Source organism: Phoca vitulina, unplaced genomic scaffold (genome assembly GCF_004348235.1).
Source record: "Phoca vitulina isolate PV1807 unplaced genomic scaffold, GSC_HSeal_1.0 scaffold28, whole genome shotgun sequence".
Taxonomy (NCBI): Eukaryota; Metazoa; Chordata; class Mammalia; order Carnivora; family Phocidae; genus Phoca; species Phoca vitulina.
The window spans coordinates 10,870,484-10,892,209 of NW_022589731.1; the positions used below are offsets into that span (position 1 = coordinate 10,870,484).

At 41.5% G+C, this 21,726-nt stretch overlaps 1 protein-coding gene across 1 annotated transcript in view; it reads right to left on the bottom strand.

The window, feature by feature from the left end:
• The window catches only part of NRAP (nebulin related anchoring protein), a 70,344-nt gene extending 49,760 nt beyond the window's left edge, over positions 1-20,584 (bottom strand). Inside the window, exons 1-13 of the mRNA XM_032423446.1 lie at positions 20,383-20,584; positions 19,938-20,032; positions 19,148-19,235; positions 14,184-14,288; positions 11,628-11,732; positions 10,418-10,522; positions 9,595-9,699; positions 8,722-8,829; positions 8,398-8,496; positions 5,586-5,690; positions 4,464-4,580; positions 2,123-2,227; positions 533-640 (exon numbers count right to left, since the gene is read on the bottom strand). Coding sequence (XP_032279337.1) covers positions 533-640; positions 2,123-2,227; positions 4,464-4,580; positions 5,586-5,690; positions 8,398-8,496; positions 8,722-8,829; positions 9,595-9,699; positions 10,418-10,522; positions 11,628-11,732; positions 14,184-14,288; positions 19,148-19,235; positions 19,938-20,032; positions 20,383-20,454 — 1,317 coding nt within the window. The 5' untranslated portion in view covers positions 20,455-20,584. The remainder of the gene's footprint in view (positions 1-532; positions 641-2,122; positions 2,228-4,463; positions 4,581-5,585; positions 5,691-8,397; positions 8,497-8,721; positions 8,830-9,594; positions 9,700-10,417; positions 10,523-11,627; positions 11,733-14,183; positions 14,289-19,147; positions 19,236-19,937; positions 20,033-20,382) is intronic.
• Positions 20,585-21,726: the final 1,142 nt, after the last annotated feature.

The window sequence follows — 21,726 nt, forward strand, 5'->3', positions numbered from 1 at the left end:
AACTGGACCGACAATGCCAAGGAGAGATTAAGAGATTCCATGCTATGGGATCTGATGTATTTTTTTACCCCACTACCTTGGCCAGTACTTGCCCACAGGAGGTCTTCAATGAACACTACAATTGAATAAATGAGTGAACCAACCAACCAACCAACCAAACAACCCCAAATAAATCACAGACACTTTGGAAGTTTGAGGAATTTCAAATAAGAATTATGTTCATCCATTTCTCTTTATCTCTCAGAAACTGAATGTTTTTCTCACACTGGATCAAAGATAATAGATCTAAGTACTCTTCAAGCCAGAGAAAGCTGAGATAAATAAATTGAAGCTTTTGAAAATTTTCAAGGGTTTTACCTAGCTTTGGTTATATTGGTTAATGTTTAGAAGCTTTTATGGGTCAGTCTTTATACAACAGGACACTGACTTTTAAAAAGGAAGTTTGAAAAAGAGTTGGCTGAATTCCTCCTATTTTACCTCCCTCCACCCCAATATGTCCCCAGACCTATAGGCCCTTCAAAATTGGACTCACGTTGCTTGCCAAGCTTCCAACCTTCATAGCATGGAGAGTCCGTCTGTCCATACCAACTCCTTCATAGTGGCCTCTCATGTGGTTCTGGTAATTTTCCTTATATTTATTCTACATGGAAACACAAAACAGTCAATAAAAGATTTCTCTTCCCAACATGTTGAAGATCAACTACTCATCATAATGCACTAAATTGGAAATATAAATGATTAAATAGAACCTATTTAAGTAGTCAGTGTATCACTGAATAAAAAATAAGCCAAACCTTCATTTAAAAAACCACTTAAATTTCAAGCAAGCACAAGAAGATGGAGGGAGACAAGCACATAAGCACACAACCAAACATAGGATCTGGTGAGTACAGACAGCACAAAACAGACCCAATTTTCTTTTTAACATTTTCACTTGTAAATGTGTCAGATTTTTCCCGTGTGAAAACCTCCCATGAGTGGGGTGGGGGGCTCTCCAATGGACAAGACTGATCGTGCAGACACTGGGTACAAAGCCCCAGGCTAGGGGCTTGTACAAATCACTGTGTGCTATTACCTCTGTTTCTAATTATATGAAGAATATAACCTGAGCTTTGCCAAATTCTGTGTTTTTACACCACAAATTAGTGGCTACTAAAACCATGTGAAATAAGGATGTCATGTCCCAAATGCATCTTACCAAATGAAGGGAAAACCAAAACAGGATGCCAAGAAGTCATAAATAGGAAAATCTGGGTAGCTTCTAATGAAGCTGCATTAAAATCACCTACCTGGGAGGCCACTGACTTTCTAGGCACAGAGATTATTTAAACAAATACTATTACCATGTATCAGACACGATTCTACTCAGTTCATCTTCACAAGGACTCCATGAGAAGGAAGGACTTAGTATCATCCCTATTTGACACATGGACAAAGTGGCTCGGGGGTGCTTAAACAACTTGCCCAAAGTCGAACACTTGACTAACCACGGAGCCAGGTCTGTCAGCTTCAAAGCTGGTGCTCTTCACCACTACATGTAGGCAAAACAAATTCCTCTCTGAGCCTTACGAAGTCCCTCATGATCTTAAATTTTACTACAGTATGCAGCGAAGCAGAAATAAAATCACATCATCTAGTATAGGTCCTTGATGTTCTCAAGGAAACATCTCCAGAACTTCTCTGAGAATTTCCAAATTTGCAAATGCCATCTGTTTCTCTGTAAAACCAGGAAAGCACATCTGGGTCCCCAGGTTAAATGAGATCAGACATGAACTAAGAAGCACAAAGTTGCATTGAGAGGGGATGTCGCATGCTCAGCCAGGCTCCCCCCCCCAGCATTCACCACCAGGAGCCCCCGATACTGCTACACAGGAAGAACACAAGAGGAGAGGTGCTGCCATTAAGGATTCAAGGTCAAGTGTGTGGTGGGGGATGGGACAGAATTTAACACTTTGTGGACTACTCCCTGCAGGCAATCTTGATCAAAACTCTTAGGTATTTGTGCCCAAGAGGCCATGCTTCTCTGAGACAAACAGATTTTTCACATAGACTGTCTCTTAAGAGACCTAGGAATTAGCTCATAAAAAAAGTCCAAAGAAATGCTTAGGTGTTAAAAACTCACATCACTGGTGAATTTTGAGATCTTGCTCACGTTCCTGAATTGAGGCGTCTCACAGTAGTTGATACTGTGACCTTTACTACTTCCCAGGTCCTTCTTATATTCCACCTTGGAAACCAAAACACCAGATGCACAATAGAACCAAGTCCAAAGCCACTCTTGAAAATGTCACCAGGACTTTACTAGGATATTTTTAGAAAACTTGCAACCCAACATTTAAAAATACCAGGCATAGGATGCTCGAAATTAACAGTACATTTTCCTTTCAAATAATAAATAAGTAAATCATCAGTTTGGTTCTGAAAATTAAAGATATATGGTCCCTTCCAAGAGAAAATCCAGTAAGAGATCATACAGCCCAAGAAGTGGCAAAATGGGTTTTAGAAATCAGGACGGCGGTTACTCTTGAGGGAAAGTGTCTGGGGGATTGTGGGGGGGTATGTCTGAGTCATGTTCTGTTTCTTGATCTGGGCGCTAGCGTTGTGTCCACTTGCAGAAATCTTCCCCATTATGGACATATGGCATTTACACTTCACCATATGTACACTTAAATAAAATTTAACCCAAAAAGTTACTTTACAAAGGAGTATAATAAATGAGACCACTCATAGATGCACAGAGCGTCTTCTAATTTTAAACAGGTTGGCTAGTTGAGCTCCCCTGGGTAGCTGGATGTAAGATGTGAGGTTATAGTTATTGAATAAACCCCAAGTCGTCCCTGGTAATTGGAGGAGGCAGCTGAAGGCTGATTACCACGAATAGAGCATGACTGGTTTGTCCTACTGGATAAGGGCAAAAGGGCAAAAGGAAATTTTTGGATTTCCTACAACTAGATGTCCTACTTATGGTTATAAGGTCAAAAATAAATTGAAGGTTCTCCTGTGACCTCTTACCAAAAAAAAAAAAAAATACAATTTGTTATCCTATCTTATAAGACATATGGTGGAAACATGCTTTTTAAAGTATGCAAGATGAATTATAATGCTCACAATCTGATAAGAAGTGAAAAAAGTATAGCAAGCTATAAATATAGTTGAATTCTAATCTATAAATGTCTTTATATTCATATACTTGTTTATAGTATTTTCACCTAGAAAAAGGCCAAAATGTTAACAGTGTTTTTCCTGGGTGGTAAAACTGTACTTTCAGAGATCTGGTTCCAACTCTGTCCCTAAAAGTCTCTCTGAATCAGAATAAGACACTGTACTTTTCTAGACCTATGACAAAGTGAGGACCTTAAGATTGCCAAGGTCCCATCTAGATCTAATGTTCTGTGAATCAAGAGCAAGGTTTACTACTTGACTCTGCTCTTGTGGGGTGAAAGCAGCCAGAGACAATATGTAACCAAGCACGATGTGGCTATGTTCCAATAAGCTTTATTTACAAAACCAGGCTATGGGTCAGATTTGACACTCTGGTCGTAGTTGGCTGACCTCTGGCCTAGAGCATCAGAACCATCTCATACGTGAGCCTCCCACTGAGATTAGGAAAACGTCACTCCTGGTGATTCTGAGCAGCCCAAAGTTAGAGGATCACAGATTAAGGAATAGTTGGGGGGGTCAAAGACTGACCTTTAGAGGTTAGGGAAGAAAAATATCTTAGGATACTTGAATATCTGCTTCTGAGTTGCAGATAACTTGTTCTGGGAGTACTTTTAATAGCCGTCATTCTTCCCTTTGCAAGAGGTTGTTAACTCAAATGCCTTTAGGGTCTACTGAAGAAATGCCAATGAGACGTGGCTGGAAAGAAAAGACTGGAGGGAGTGATAAGGATTTGGGAGCTTGAGGGGTTATTTCCTTGCCAGAGTCCCAGCAATTCAAAAAATCTGACTCACCCGGTAGACCAAACAAAACACACGGTCTGGTGGCCAGTCCAGCCTCTAAGCTATGGGAATTCATAGGAGACACATAGCTCTGGGACACCGGACTCCAATAATAAGAGAATGAGAGAGGTTCCATGTTGGAAACACTTTCTGATCTTTGATTTCCACTCTGTTTGAATGACATATTGTTATAAAGGTTGGCTAGGGAAGTATTCTGCAACTAAAATTCAGCTGCCTGAATTTCTCTTATTCTGAATCAGAATAAGACACTGTACTTTTCTAGACCTTCTGAATATCTACAGCCTTCTGAATATCTACAGCCCTGTGAGAATTGGAGAGGAAACTTCTGAACCCTTGGAGAAACTCCATTTGTTTAATTTGTTTGATTCTAGGCTCTCTAGTGAGTTGCTTTTTTTTACTGCCCATTTGTTCCATGGGAACTGGTAACTGTGTTTAGCTCCTGCATCGTTGCACAGAATTTTTCACGCTGGGGTTGCCCCGTCCACGGTCCCCCATACGCACCTCGCTCACAAGCTTGTTCACGCTCTGGGCCCGCTTGAGAACCAAGTTGTCTTGGGCTGGGAGGGAGTGATAATGCGCAGGGCCTTTCATCTTATTGAAGTCCTGCCTGTATTTTATCTGAAAGAAGCACACAAAGAGGGCCCAGAGTTGTTGTTTTCACGCTCCGTGAGAGAAATTACTCCAAAATGACCCCGCATTTAATGTCAACATTTACTTAAGAGAATTTTCTGAAGGGGAAAAAAAAAAAAAAAAAAATCACATGGTTTTTTTTTTTTTTCCTCCATGAAATCCATAAACCACTCAGTCCCTTTTGTATTAAAGTTTTACTGGCCCTTTTCACACTTTGTGTACTTTATACTCTAATTCTGCATGAAGAAACGTCTTAAAACAAGCATGCCAAAAGGTGTAATTCCAAACCCAGTCTGCCCATGGTTTCAACATCTTTTCTCACCTAAACTGCTAACAAGGGGCCAAGTGAGTTACGTGTTTTACTTCCCCTCTCAGGGCAAGAATGCACTGTCCTGGGCAAATGGGTATAATAACTGAATAGCACACAGCAAAGGAGAAGGGCAAAGGGGGTGTGAAACTCATGCGTGGCTTCTAACTATACATAGACCAAGCTCAGATTGGCATGTTAGATCAACATGGGCACATCACTCGACTGAGTTTAATTATAGCTTATCTTTCAAGCACTGCCAGCTGGCCAGCATTCTGCAAATAAAAATCATTTTATCTACTGGGTTATACCCAGTTTGATAATCATATAAGCTGTTTTCATCAGCTATTCCCCTAAAGTGCTAGGTTTCTAAATGGCTTATTTTGCAAATACTCTCCTAACCCCAGCTTATCTGGCTGGACCAGCATCTGCACTTGCTTTAACTCACCTAAAGTAAGTTCCACCGTTTGTCGGTGTCACGCTCCTTTGAAGCAGATAAATGTGACCAAACAGTTTGAACAAAAGAAGATGTCAGAAATTTGGAGAGAAATTGAGGGCTAACATTTTACTCTGGCTCAGCCCTAAATAAATTGATCTGTGTGTAGGTTTCAGTTAAGCACAGTCTTCAACGTCTTGTTTCTCCTCTGCTTTGGTGGCTCTGCGGGTCATTCCCAAGTGGTACTTACATCACTAGCGAGTTCATTGGCTTTCTTAGCATTCTGATAAGCCGGGGTGATCATGGCGGGGAAGCTGCCTTTTCCTCTGTGCTCCTGATATTCCTCCAAGTAACCCTGCTGGGCGAATAGAAAATTTCCATCAAGGATGCTCCCCTCCCTGAATGGGGGGGGAGTTGGAAATGATCTCTCCTAGAGCCTTTTCCTATAGAGGCCCATCCACACTGGACATTCCAGGGATCGCCTTAGGAGCAGAACCTTGTGGTGGCTAAGATGGTGGACTCTGAAGTCAGGTCTACTTACTGGCGCCTGGCACAGAGTCAGCACTAAATAAATGGTAACTATCATCATCAACATTTCCACTAGATAAATCCAGACATTCTACAAGTCTCCCAGACCCATGGATTATGGAGTACTCATTTCATATCTGACACCAGGGAGGTCCCTCTGCCTTCTAGTAATCTCAAATGCCGCCTTTCTTGGGCCCATTGGCAGATCTATGCAGAGAAACCCATTAACATCCCAGATACCATTTTTCCAGTGATGTATGTTATTTGCCAAGAAGAAGAGCATTTTATAACTGTTTGAATTTTTTTGTATTTGGGGGAAAATTTCAAATTGCCCTAAGAGGCTCTAAATGGGACTAAATGTGTATGTCAGAGTATTATAATCTGAGCCTGTTTCTTCCTTCCTCTTCCCCACATCACCCACCCACTCGCACAAAAGAAAACCTTCTCTCTCATATCAGTAGCATAAAGCTTTCCTGGCAGTGGGATATACTTCAAGACCCCGTCCCACACTACCTTCTCTCTGGAAAACTCCTCCCTCATTCCCAGTCCTGCCCCAGGCAGAATCAGCTACTTCCTCATCTGTGTTCCCACCCATGTGAAACAGCCTTATGTGCCCCCTCAAGCTCATGACTCCATCTCCCTCCGGCCTCCTCCAAGGCAAGGGCCTGCCCCGCTCCTGCACCAGGGTCGGAGTCTGGCACACACATTTTAAAAAATAAAACAGTTGGGTCAAATTAGAAAGTCCAGGCTTTTCCTTTATCCAATAGTGACAATTGTTTAGCCTGAGCGCTCCTGTATGTTTGGCTGCCAAAATGTTCTGGGCCAAACGCAACAAGTAAAAAAAGTTAAGCTAAAAAAATAATAATAATGAAGGCTCCCAAATTCTTTGGTAATCCCCTTTTGCTCCTTCTGCTCTATGGGTGGGGGTTGGCTTATAGCTTTATTTTCACTTCTCTGCTTATACGTATCTATGTTAGGTATATAAATCTTTTAGTGAGACACTCAATCCTCCTGGGGATTTGACTGGTTACAAACAATAAGTAGATTACATGATACAGCCCATTCACCTAAAAAAATAGTTATTCATGAAAAGGAAGGATGAATTGTTTGGCATTTTAGGCACTACGGGTATTTATAGTTTATCTGACTGTCTGCTTCTTTCTCACTCCCTCCTACTCATGCCTGGTGGGTCCCGCTAAATCACACAAGGAAATGCCACACGAGGCTGATCCTCTTGACAGTTGTTGGGGGCCCTATCAAACAACACCCTCTTTGATTCTTAGATTTGTTATTAGCATGACCGGAAACTTCAGCCAAGATGTCCTAATAAGTGAGAACCAACTACAACACTGTGAGGTTACATCTTATCGATGTGTATAGATATGTCTAGACACGCTCATGTACTGGCAGAAAGCGTTGGCCACATTTAGAACAAAATATTTTCTGCCAAATATAGAAACCAATTTTTAAAACTGATTTTTAAAAGTTGTCTTGAGCCTTCTATACCATAGATTTAAAACATGAAACTCATAAAAACATAATTTCATTGAGGTTAAAGCACTGACTGAGGCCATTTAAGTAACTTATAGAATTTAATAAAATGGACTTTTTCATTTAAGACTGAACACTTTTGCTCAGACAGACATTTGCAAAGGGGTCACACCCCATCTCCACATAGATCCCAAGTCTTAACGCAAGTGTCTCCCTAGACACTCTTCTACAGAAAAGAAACAAGTTGTTTCCTTTTATAAATTATGTATGTTGAATAAATCATGTATGTTGTAGAATCTACCCACTGACAAAAAATTCAAATAACTTTCCAATTAGTTTAAAAAAATCAACTAAACTCCCTGCATGTACTCTTCGAGTACACACACTTAGCCTTCCAATATTCTTTACTTACAACTGTGAAAAGATGATGTTCCCTTTCTCTCCTACACCTGTTTAGTACCAGAAAATATGGAGGGATGTACAAATAAAAATTAGCTTCTAATTATCATCTCAACCTTTTTCCCCTCTGTCACTAGGTAGTTCACGTGAGAAGTGAAACTGGGGAGAAGATTTGCATTCTCTGGCAAATTGCTTCATCTAGCAACCTAGATAAGAGATGTAGCTTCTAAGAAATGAGCCCTGCTACTTAGTGAAGTGCCCAATATGTTTCCAGACGTGCATTTGGATCCCTTTCATGCTTATACAGTGATGACATAAAATTAGCCAGTCTTAGGCCTTGGGACCATTCTTCAATGAATAGGTGAGAATGCTTTACTCTTGGCAAATCCACCATCTTGACAGAGGTTCTTTATTTTTAAAAAAAGAAACGGAAAAGTGCTTAGAAACTGTTTTCCCATGCAGATCAAGTTGAGCCCAATGTAATTGTTTGTCATTGCTTTCTGACTTGGAAAATCCATCTTTCGTAAATAGGGCAAGATAAACCACAGGCCAACCCCTGACTCAAGGGCCATCGACAGGTGACAGGCCAGCAGGCTAATGACCATCAGAAAGGGCAGGCTCCCAGGAGTGGTTTCATCACCTACCTGGCCATACTGGTCCATGCATTCCCTTGTGTCTGCAGCCCCAGCAGCCGGACCAGCCATTCCTTTCATTTCCCTTTGATATTGTTGATGGTACTTCACCTAAATGAAGGGTAAGGACAAACCTCGGGAATTTCACTTTCTATGCACAGAAGCCAGAAGACTAAAAACAAATGTCTTGCAGAATATTCTGTTTCTGCTTGGGTCCAGGGAAAGCTACTCCCTGGACCACAGTGCATGCAAAAGGAGACAGGAAGTTGTACTCGCCAGGCCCAGGTAACTTCCTGCTTCCTCCCCTACCACGAATACACTGTCATGGACACTCACAGCACTGGCCAGCTCATTGGCTCTCTTGGCTATCTGATATGCGGGTGTGATCATAGCAGGAAAACTGCCTTTTCCTCTCTGCTGTTCATAGTCCTCTGTGTATCTCACCTGGAAGATGAAAAAAGAAAATAAATATCATGCCACAATCCCACAATGTATGAGGCCATCTGATGAGAAGTCCTGCCGAGGGTTTGCATGACCCCCTCAGGTCCCCCTGACACAGCCCCTATGGCACCATCACTGGTTTATGGCTTGATGGACCACATGCATCTCCTTTACCATTTTATTTCCCCAAACCCAGCACAGTGCCTGGTACATGGAGACACTCAATGCAGAATTCAACACATACTTATGAAGCACGTGCTGTGGGCCAGGTGGTGGGGCTGGGCAGAGGAAGGAGGCTTTTGCCCTCAAGGGGCCACCAGTCAAGTCTAGGAGACAAAAGAGGCTTCTCAACCCAAGGCAAGTGGAAGCCACTCGTTAAGCTGAACCTGGATTTGAGCTTACACTTCCCGCTCAGAAAAAGACTAAGTTCTTGGTCTTATTATGCTAGGAAACAAGGGGGCTGTGAAAAGGCAAATGGTAGAAATTCCTTGGAAGTTATATTCTATAATTTGCAGTGACAAGGACTGAATTTTTTCAGATGAATCACATACATCTGACTTGTGACTGATACTAAGTTTTCTCTCTAAGGAAGAGTTTTCACAAGGTCTGTGCTGGCTGACTTATCTGACTTGACCATCCTTGACCTTAGAAAGTTCTCCCTGGCTCCCACCCGGGACCAAGAGGCCTCCTCCATTCTTCCTCCCTCCGCCTCCAAGGAAGGAAGGAAAGGAGAATCTTGAAGGCCTCTAGGCCTCCATCATTTCTTACATCACTTTGAAGCTGTCCTCCTGCCTTGGCCCGTAGCAGCTCAGGGGTGTCTGCCACCGTGGTGAACCTGGACACGCGCTCGTCATGCCCTCTCTTGTATTCCACCTGATGAAGAGATGGCATGGAGTCAAGGTCATACCCACCAGCCTTTGTGAGGACCCTTCTTTGCAGCTGCCCTGAAGCTATACCATCGTGCTAGACTCAACAAAAGCTTATGGCCAAGTCTTTAGGGCTGGTTTCCTAAGCTCCTCTTTAAAAAGCGTCATTCCTACTATGTTAAGCCCAAGAGAATGCCAGGCACGGTTAACCATTAACAAATATTAACTCACTTCATCTCTATAACAATTGCATGAGGCAGGACTATTATTTTCCCCATTTTACAAATGAGCTGCTGAGGAATAGAGAAGCTTAGTCATTTGCTCATGGTCACACAGCTAGTAAGTGAGAGAGCCAGGATTCCAATCCTTGCATTCTGGCTCCAAAAATCTGAGCTATCTTAGCCAACAAGCTTTGCTATTCCTCAGGAGGACGTGCCATCCACTTAATAACAATCAGTGTCTAAAATGCTAAAGTGACCTCGAGAAATTATTTGGTCCAGTCTTTGGATGAGCTAAGTGGTCTCTCCATTTGATAGATGTGGCCCAGTCAAGGCACAAAAGATAACAGGTAGGGAAAACATAAGAGCACAGTTTTCTCTATAATACCACACTAATGACACCTACTGTCCATAAGCACTCTCTTACTGGTTTTTATCTGAATCCCAGAGTTTCATTAGTGACCAAAATTAGCATAATCTATGGTGAATAAGCCCTGGGACGCTCACTTGGCTGGCCAGCTGGTTGGCTTTCTTGGCTCTTTGATAAGCAGGCGTGATCATGGCTGGAAAGCTCCCTTTGCCCCTCTGTTGCTCATAGTCTTCTGTATACTCCTGCTGGACAGAATCAACATTAGCACAAGAACCAATATGATATCAGATAAGAACGAAGAAAACTGTAATTGTGAGAGCATCATCAGAACCAATGCAACTGGATTTATAAGGTAGTTGGAAACCATTTCAATCACCTGGAGTAAATTTGAAAATGTTATTCCACTGGTGATTTGAATAACATCTTCGACACTGAAGAAATCCTATTTCCCAGGTCAAAGGGACTCCCGTTCAGTGCTTATGTCGAATTATGTGGAACCTGGCCCAACCCAAGGGACCCAAAGAGAGCACAACCCCTTTGACTCAAAGGCTTGTATGATAATGCAGCAGTTAATGTGCGGGAGATTTTTCTGTAACTTGTCCACTAGAAGTAGTTCTACAGCATTGAGAGTAAAATGTTAGGTTTCCCTTCTTACTTTCTGAGTACCTCTGATGATTAGTCTTCCTAATGAGACATGGCTCCTAGCATTTGTGTCTCTGCTTTCTTTCCATCTGCTAAAGGCTAAGTCACTAAAGACTGACGATAGTTTCCAAAGTAGTTTCTTCAAAGGGTAAGTGCCCTGAGTGTGTGGAGAGGACCAGAAGGTACCGTGTGTAAATCATTAAGAATTTCCACAATCTGGGCTAAAACTGCCTTTTCTACATGAAAATCTACTAAAATCTCTCTTACAGTGCTGGGGGGGGGGGGGCAGAAGTCTAAAATGGGCCATCAGGGCTGGTCTCTTCTGGAGGCTCTAGAGGAGACTCCATTTCTTTATCTTTTCTAGAGGCCACTTGCATCCCTTCGTGTATGGTTCCCAATGGCTTTGACCTCTGCTTCTGTAATTACATCACCTTGTCTCTGACTCTGACCTTCTTGCCTCCCTCCTTATAAGGACCCTTGTGATTACCTTCATCCACACTAACAATCCTGGGTAATGTTCCTATCTCCAGATCCTTAGCTTAATCATATCAGCAAAGTCCCCTTGGCCAGGTAATGTAACAGTTACACCTTTCTGGGGATTGGGACATGGTAATCTTTGGGGGAGGGGCCAGTAGTCTGTCTACCACAATCTTAAGCTAAAGAAACATTCAAACTAATTGCTAGAATAAGTTCTGAGGCCCTTACCTCACCAAGAGACTTTCGGGCCTCAACGATCCTTACGATTTCAGGGTCTGGCAGAGCTCCTGGGCACCAAGCATTCCCTTCCCCATATCCAGTCCAATAGGCTCTCTATAAAGGAAACACACAAATGCATAAACACATACCCCACACATTTGGTTGGTAAGACCTACCCCACCCTCTTAGCAATGCTCACATACACTGTCAACATAAGAGAAATTCTCTAAAAACTATAAACTCCTGTTGGCATATGGTGGGTCTCGCCTAACAACAATGTTCAATTTTTTCACCTAGAAAATAATCTAATATCCTAAAAAGTTGAACTTCCTGAGATTCACTTATATTCTAGAAGGGTTTCAAATGTAACTCAGCATTTCTTTGCTCATCACTGTACCTAGACTGAGCAGTGGGGAGTCATTATGGACGGGCGATGTGAGATTAACCAGCATGATTCAGACATGCTGCAAAAACCTACTACTTGTCATGTGCCTAATATTGGGATAAGCAATGAACACTGCGAAAAGAAAAGCCAAAAAAAAGGGAATACAGTCTCTTATTTAAGATATCTGTGGCCTCTATAGGGAGATGAAACCAACATAGGAAACAAGTAATGATTAGAAAATGTTTGTGTGCGTAAGTGTACTGTATTGAGGATAGACGCAAGGTTTTAAGAGGCAATCTGTATATGATGGGCCCCATTATGGATAGGAAGATGGAACCTAAGCTGGACCTCCAAGGCTGAGGTCAGTTAACAGGGGCAAAAGGAGAAAGGACATCCATTCTAGAAGGTCAGTTTCATTAAGGCAAGGATTTTCATCAGTTTTGTTCACTGATGTATTCTAACAGCCTGGAACAGTGCCTGGCACATAACTGACTCAGTAAGTATTTGTTGAATAAATTCCAGGAGTGGGGACTACCATGAATTAAAGCATGAAGGCAATGATAGGCTTTGTGTGAAAGACCATGAGGAGATGGGTGTGACTGGAATTGAGGGGAAGAGATGGGGAGCCAAGTGGGCTGGAGGTGGGGCAAATTGGACAGGTTGGGTAGAACCATGCTTTGGAGATCTGGAAAGACAGATAATTCACATATGAAAATATGCTCAATGATACTAACAATCAGGGAAATTTAACTTAAAACAACAAGATAGGAATTGTCAAAAACTTTTATCTGGAAATACCAAGTATTGATGAGAGTGTGGAGGAATAAGTATTCCCATCCTCTGCCCGTAACAGTATTAAATGCACAGCCATATTAGAGCACAATTTGACAATGGCCATGGAAATTAAATCGGCATGCACCCTTTCATCACCTAGCCACCTCATTTTTCATTACCTATTCTAGAGAAACCCTCACTGTGTCCAGAAGAGGTCACACACAAGGGTGTCCACTGCAACTTCGTAATAGGAAAAAAAAAATTGGAAAGAACCCTGCCCATCAATAGAAGAGCATGATACATCCATTCTTAATGGTTGCATTCATGATACACCCATCCCGCAATAGCTTAAAAGGAGGTTGACACAGAAATATCTCCAAGATATTTGTGGATTGAAAAATATAAGCTGCAAAATAAGGCATGCTGTTTCGTGGAAAAAATTACACATCCCGATAGAAACACACATATGCAATGTTCAGTGAAAATAATGGCTAATATTTACTGTGCCTACCATTGTTCTAAGGTCTTTACATTTGTATACTCTTTTAATCTTCCAATGGTTCTGTGAATCAGGAATTGTCAGAAGTTCAGTTTACAGATGAGAAAGCCAAAGAAAAGAATGGTTAAATAATTCATCAAAGGCCCCTCAGTATGTGGCAGTGGTCATATCCAAATGAGAGTACTAAGAAATAAATGACATAGATCTATATTTATAAATGAGTAAAGTCTGAAAGAATACCCACAAGACTGATAATGACAGGTACCTCTGTAGAGGGACTGACTAGAGATGGTGCACAAGGAGTTCCTCTGCACTTGGCTTTTTTTACAATGAGGAAAACGCAAGTATTATGTGTATAATGAAAAGTAAATGGCTGAGGAATTTTGAAACGATGAGACTCTCACTAGTGAGCATAAATTCTCAGGTGGTAGGAAGAGTAAGTTAGGGCCATCCAGGAAGCTGTGTGTGACCAACGTCACTGGACAGACTGGACAGAGGCAAAGCCAGAAGACAGAAGGCCATTTTGGAAGGTCCTGGCAAAGGTTCAGGCAGGAGATGATGTGGATCAGAGCAGGGAGAGTGAAATGCAGGACAAGGGGCAGACCTGAGGGAAGGATCAGAGGCAGGAAGGGCAGCCGTGGTCTCCAGCCTGGGTGGTTGTTCCCAGGGACAGAAACACAGTAGTTGGAAGGGACAAACTGACCAGTGAGTTTGGACTGGAAGCAGATACGGTGGAGATGACCCCATGACATGCTGGGAGATGTCTTCTGTGGACAGCTGGAATCACAAAATGGGTGAACGAAAGCCTAATCAATTTCTTTAGAAGTAATACTCATAATGCGTCTCACTTGCAGAGTGTGTCGGTCTTTTCCCTTTTTCCCAAACCCATTCACACCTCTCCTCTCACCTTGTTCATCAGGGCCTGCCCGTCAGGTGCATCTGTCCCATCCCTGGATTTCATGTCCCAGTGAAAAACCGACTTAAACTGTCCGCCCTCATCTTGGTCATCAATCTGCACCATGGAGACATTGTCAGTAATGTTTCCATCAGAGAAGAGAAAGAAAATAAACAACATATAGTTAAGTTGGAGGGACTATTCTAAATCTCAACGGTAAAGCTTCGTAAGTGCACAACGACACACTGTCAGGCGCACCTGCTCCACCAGCCAGGTGGCACATGCAGAGCCCCTGCAGTGTGCAAAGTTCTAGTCAGCAGTGCAATTAAAAAGACTGAAGGTCTCAATGACCTCATCACACGACACCCAGTATTCAGGTTGGAGTAACCTCAGAAAACGCTAGATATCAGAGTAGTGGTTCTTAACTTTAGTCTGTGCCACAATCACCTGTTAACATGTTGTAACATGTTGTTAACATGTTGTCCCCCCAAATTCATGTATGCATTCTCCTATGCTTTATAATTTTACCTTTAATATCTTGATCTGTAATATACCTTGAGTTAGTTTTTTGTGTATGGGTATGAGGTAGGGGTCCAGGTTCATTGTTTTCCATACAAATATCCAATAACTCCAGCACTGCTTTCCTGAAAGATCATCCTTGCTACACTGGATTGCAATGGCACATCTGTCATAATTCGAGGGACCGCATAAGAGCGGCTCTATTTCTGGACCTTGGATTGCATTCTACTGGCCTGTCTATTCTTATGCAATACTATGCTATGTTAATGACTACTACTTTTATAGTAAATCTCAAAATCTTGTAACCAAAGCCCTTCAATTTTGTTCTTCAGAGTTTCTTGGCTAGTCTAGAATCTTTGTGCGGTTCACATCAATTTTAGAATCTGTGGGTCAATTTCTATGAAGAACACCAGGATTTCGGCTGGAATTACATTGAACGTGTAGATCAATTTGGGCAAAACTGACATAGCAATGGTATCTTCGGAGTCTTGGGCTGGGCAAAGAGTTCTTAAAGACAACCTAAGTAGGACCTGCCATAAAAGAAAAAATCAAAAGGTCTTAGGTCCCAATCCAGATTTCATAATGGATGAGGTCTAAAATGGGGCCAGAAACCTGCAATTTAACAAGCAGAAGTTGAAATCATGAATTTTACTGATGAAGAAAGAAACTGAAAGCTTACTAAAGTCACTCAACAGGTAATCAGAGCCAGGCTTAGAACCCAGGAATTCTATTTCCACATGAAGGGCACTTCCTCTCATCGAATTTCTAGGCTGACTACTGCTCGGCGAAGCTGCAATATGTGTATTTTTAAATATATAAATTGAGAGTGCTTTACCTGCTTCTTCCCCTGGATTTTGAGAAACTACCACAAACATGACGTAGACTGAAGGCAACGTTTCTGGTCAGCAGCACTACTGACATTGGGGGCCGGTTAACTCTTTTTCCCGGGCCCTGTCTGGGCCACTGCATGATGTTTAGCCGCATAGCTGCTCCTTACCCATCAGACACCAACAGTACCCCTCCCTGCCAGTTGTGACATTCTAAAAAGTCCCCAGACATCACAAATGTCCCCTGAGGAGTAAAATTGCCCTTCTCGAGAGCCATTGCCTTAAGGAATCAGAATCGCAGGATCAAAATAGATAGAAAGCCTTATTTGCTGTCCTCCACCCACAGGACAAACCCTTCACTGGTGTGTACCTGCCTCTCCAGAGACTTTTCATGAGATTCCGGATTATTCTGAGGAAGTAGGAAGAGGAAACAAAAGCCACTAAGTGTCTCAAGTGGGGTAAGGAAGAAGCATTAAGAGCTAAAGTCCCTTCTCTGAATAAAAGAGAACCTAGATGTTTTATTCTCCTAAAAATTCCACGCACGCCTACCAAACAGGAAATTTTGTCTTAGACATTTATTTATTTAGTTTTAAAAGGGTGACATTTAGGAAACACAAAAATGTCAGCCTGCTTCGAATGCCAACTCAAACTCTTTCCTTTTCTCCTTCATCGCCATCAGTGAAGCATCCCTCTTGTTCTTTCTTTTAACACATGTGCAACGAATTTGTTTTTATTCAACTGGCAAACTCAGAGATGCAAGAGTTAGGCAAGAAAGTCATCCATCCCCCTTCCTCAGGTGGGCCTATAAGACCCGGGCCTAGAAGGGGCACAGCTGTCCATTTGAAATTTTTCCTGGTGGGGAAGGAGGACCTCAACAGCCAATTGTTTGGCATAACGCACACATACACACACACACGCACACATGCATACACAAATATACATGTATACACACATACACCATGTACACACAAATATACACAGAGACGTACACACATACACACCCACACACCACACACGCATATACATACACACACACGTGCATGCATGCACACATATGTATATCCACACACTACGTACACATGTGTGTGTGCCCATGCACGCTTATTCACACCTACACCCACACATACATACACTCCCCATATGCACGCACACATATTTACACACATGCACACATATTCGCACAGAAGCAAACAAATGCACACACACAGGCGTCCCGGGAAGTTCACATCACTGTCTGTGGCTAGAACCAGAACCAGGAAAATTCTCACTCCAGATCGGGCCTGTCACACACAGTGAAAAGAAAATGAATCCACTACCACCTCAAAGAAAGGTAACATTGTGTGACCTGTTGTATGATTGGAAGGTAGGGACATGCTTGTTAAAAGCTAGCGTAGTATGGAAAAGTAAGGATATTAGGGATCCTGTTGTAGAGAATGTAGTATGTCCAAACAGCACTCAGATGCTGTAAGTACTTCTCCTGGCGTTGAATCTGTCAAACCCTGGCTATACAACGGTAGAAACATCTGGATGTTTGTAAACATAAACAAGTGCTTTTTTCCTTCTGGACAGTTTGCACTATGTGCATAGAAGTAGGCCAGTGGAGCAGTTTAGGATATGGGTTCTAGAGTCAGATAGATCTGGATCTGTACCCACTCAAGTAGCTGGGTAAAACCAGGCAGGTTACTTAACCTCTCTGAGCCTCAGCCTCCTCAACTGTAAGATGGTAACATTACAGAGGATTCTTGTGAAGAAAAAAAATGAGAGAAGACAGAGAAAGAGCCCAGCAGAATGTTTGGCACTCTGTTTAAGTAAGAGCTTCACTCAGTATTTATCGCAATTTTGTGTAGCTGCCCTTAGACATCAAGGGACGAAAACAAGATCCTAAAAGAACAAACGCTCTCAATGTCCACAATAGCCAAACTGTGGAAAGAGCCAAGATGTCCATCGACAGATGAATGGATAAAGAAGATGTGGTATATATATACAATGGAATATTATGCAGCCATCAAAAGGAATGAGATCTTGCCATTTGCAATGACGTGGATGGAACTGGAGGGTGTTATGCTGAGCGAAATAAGTCAATCAGAGAAAGACATGTATCATATGACCTCACTGATATGAGGAATTCTTAATCTCAGGAAACAAACTGAGGGTTGCTGGAGTGGTGGGGGGTGGGAGGGATGGGGTGGCTGGGTGATAGACACTGGGGAGGGTATGTGCTATGGTGAGCATTGTGAAGTGTGTAAGACTGTTGAATCACAGACCTGTACCTCTGAAGCAAATAATACATTATATGTTAAAAAAAAAAAAAAGAAGAAAATAGCAGGAGGGGAAGAATGAAGGGGGGGAAATCGGAGGGGGAGACGAACCATGAGAGACTGTGGACTCTGAGAAACAAACTGAGGGTTCTAGAGGGGAGGGGCGTGGGGGGATGGGTTAACCTGGTGATGGGAATTAACGAGGGCACATTCTGCATGGAGCACTGGGTGTTATATGCAAACAATGAATCATGGAACACTACATCAAAAACTAATGATGTAATGTATGGTGATTAACATAACATAATAAAAATAAAAAAAAGAATAAACGCTCTCAGTAATCTAGGATTGTTTGTGAATTCTTAAGGCTTGCGAATCCTTCGAAATCAGTGATGTATAAGCAGCTCTGCAGCTCGGGCTCTTCACCAGCAGAATGAGAGAATAACAGTACTTACCCTATTGGAAGTAATGTGTATTAAGTGAATTAAATGATCGTACAGTCAATGTTACATAAGCATGTTAAAAAAAATAATAAGCTCACAATTAGTGCAGGGCTCTTAGCAAAATAAGCTCCTTGGCAGGAGGCGTGGGGGTAAGCTCAATCTAACACACGTTTTCCTGAGGAGACTGGCGGCCTAGGCAGGCAGGAGAGGCAGTCTGAGGTGAGGTGACATGAGGAGGGCAGATCACTGACAGCCTTCCACCTCCTATGCAATTTTCTAATTTTAGAAAGTTGCTAGCTCTATCCCACAGAGCAACTTCCATGGGGCAGGGGGGAAAGAAGTTAAATGAGTCATCATTTTAATAAATGCAGGCATCCAAGCTATTTGACAAGATCCAATTGTTGGTTTTTCAAAAGAAGTTGGTTTATCAACAAGGCTCCCTTGTCTATCCAAACATCACTTCCGAATCAAAATATTTTTGACCTACCCCCTACCGCAAGGGGAAAGAGAGGCTGCTAGTAATCGTAAAAACACCTGAATTCAGAGAGATTTTAAGAGTGTGGTACTAGAGGTTTTTAGTTTTCTATACCAAAATAATCATGGGAGAAAGTAAGGAAAGGCTCTTGTAATGTTTTCCAGCTATATAAACTTTGTTTTAGGTTATTAAACACCTAGTGTATACAGGGACTATCAACGTGAACAGAGCCAGCAGACAGAGATTACAAAGACATCAAATATTCAAGCTAGATTATCTTGGGTATTGGCCCTTACATTGTGGTGGGACAAACGGCAATATTTGTTACTTAAATGCACTTTGTACTTATAAATGGAGAACATGAGCGGGTTCCAGGTTGACACAGACACTTAAGAACCTGAGTTAAGAAATTTTCTTTAAAGGTTATTTTGAAATTCAAAATTAAGTCTCTTACCCCATGGATGGCTTCTGGAGACTTCCTCACATTAAGATTTAATGGAGTATGATAGACACTTGTGAAAGTGTTGTTCTTGGGGTTATGGCTAGAAAAAATAGATATAAACCAAAATTAGAAATGTACTTTACCCAAGATGATTGAGTGACTATCCCTAAAGGTATAGTCATTTTTTTAAATTGATAAATATAAAACTTAATAATTGCATGTTAAAAAAAAGATGTCAGTTCATTCAATGGAATATTTTTTAGTTTTCTTAAATGCAATTTATGATTAGTTTTCAATAAAATATAAAAACTCAAAACTCAAAAAAAAAAAACCTTAATAGTTAAGTTTACAATTTTCCAGGCAATGTCTTAAACAAAAAATAAAGGAAATCAAATAAATTCAATAGATACAATTTAAAGACCAAATTTAACTGGAAATGGTCACTTAAAAACTTTCTGAAAAAATAGAAAAGGATTCTGGAATTATTTAAAAGAAAAATATTAAGGCTTTATAGGCATATCTGTGGCAATTACACTGCTCTGAAAAGTATTTAATGATTTGATATGGGGTTATAGCGGGTAGATTTGACTTTTTACCTACAAGAAATTTGAAAATTTAAATTTTCTGTCCTTTGCATAAAATCCTGCCATAGGGCTCGTCAATGATTATATGTAAATGAAAAATTTGGGGAAGATATTTCTTGGATTTAACACTGGGCTGTGTGATTGGAAGCTCTGGTTGGCTACTTGTTAAAAAATAAATAAAACCCAAGAGGTGGTGGGGCGGGGCACCAAACACTTACGCGTGACAATATGGCTTTTTCTGGTGACTCACGAAGTTATTAACCGATAGCATCATCTTGCAAACTTCACAGTGAAAACATGCTTTATGCCAGATCTAGAAATCATATAAGAAAAAGATGTAGCAAAATTACCTTTTCTTCCAGACTCAGGATTCTTATACATTTCCAGGTAAAAATGGATCCTTAGAGATAAAATGGTAATACACACACACACACACACACACACACACACACACACACACACGACTACAATATGTTAAATGAATGAATAACCTTTTTTTTTTTCAAGGCAACATAGAAGACAGAGATAGAAATGGGTAGAACTGAAGAAAGACGAGAAATACATCTTCTTTTGATTGTTCAAAAAACCCTACACATCCATACGTAAGAAGACAAATCTCCCATATTGGTTATTATTTCCAAAGGCCAAGAAATGTCCACTGACCTGATCTAGACAGCTGATCTTCTCGGCAGGATAAACTCCATACCCACACCTAGTGCAAGCCTGCACATTCATCTTGGTGTCCGAAGAGAGAAGACAAAGCTAGGCAACGGGCAAGAAATCCAAGGAAAAGTCCCAGGCTAGCTGTGCAAGTTAAATCCCCGTGGGCACCTTGATCATTCAAAATCCAACTTCCACTTTCCTTTGCTGACCTTCTAGTTTGAAGTCAGCAGCTGGATGGTTTTTAAAGCTGCCACTTACTCAAGGGACTATTTTAGCGACTCACTCAGCACGCATGCGCCTGGGAAATTAGGTGGAGGTATTTCTAGCTGACGTGCTTCTCTAAATAGAAAAATGAACTCACAACAGCATCATGTTTATGTGGGTGACCGAATCCTCGTGTATGACTAGGCAGCATGTAGTAGTTTAACACGAACTGTGATCATAACCCAAGAAAAGAATACAAAGAGATAGGCCATACACTTATCCAACAATCCAATTTAGAAAAGCTCACTCTATGGGGCGTATGACTAAAGCACAAAGGCCAGCTCCCAAAAATATAAGAAATAAAACGGGATTGATTCAATCCATGGGAAGGGTAAACACTGTATTTGAAATTTTGGCTTTATCTATAAAAAATGTTTACAACATGGGGGGCCTGGGTGGCTCAGTTGGTTGAGCATCCAATTCTTGGTTTCAGCTCAGGTCGTGATCTCAGGATCCTGAGATCGAGCTCTGTGTTGGGCTCCGCATTCACGAGGGAGTCTGCCTGAAGATTCTCTCCCTCTGTCCCTCCCCTCAAATTTATCTCAAATAAATAAATAAATCTTAAAAAAACAATTTTAAAAATGTTTGTAACAGTGAGGCTGAAAACTGATTAAGATATTTATTTGTGTTTAGCTTCTACTAGACTGCAAAACGAAGAACACACTAGAACTCTCAGTGTTTTGACCCCTATGTTATCCTGGACTGTTCCAAGGTCTGTCTGTTTACTCTCTTACCTCCTGGGCCTGAAGTGGGGCAGCTTAAAGACAAACCCTCTCTTCCTGGCTTTGTGTAGCCCCTCCATTGACTTCACTGTCCACTACATGTCACCTTAAAACAGACCATCTAGAAACAGCTTACAAAAGATAGCACCTCACCTGTTCCCATCCCTCAGCTCACTACTTCCTATGACACTTACCCAGCTTTATGTTCTTAATAGCAGTTAACTGTCACCTGACATCTTGAATATTAGAATCTCTGCTTTTTAAAATTATCTGTCTCCTCCATCAAAATATAAATTCCATCAAAACAGGTCCTTGTCATTTCTATCTCTAGTGCCTAGAACAAGGCCTGACACAGAAA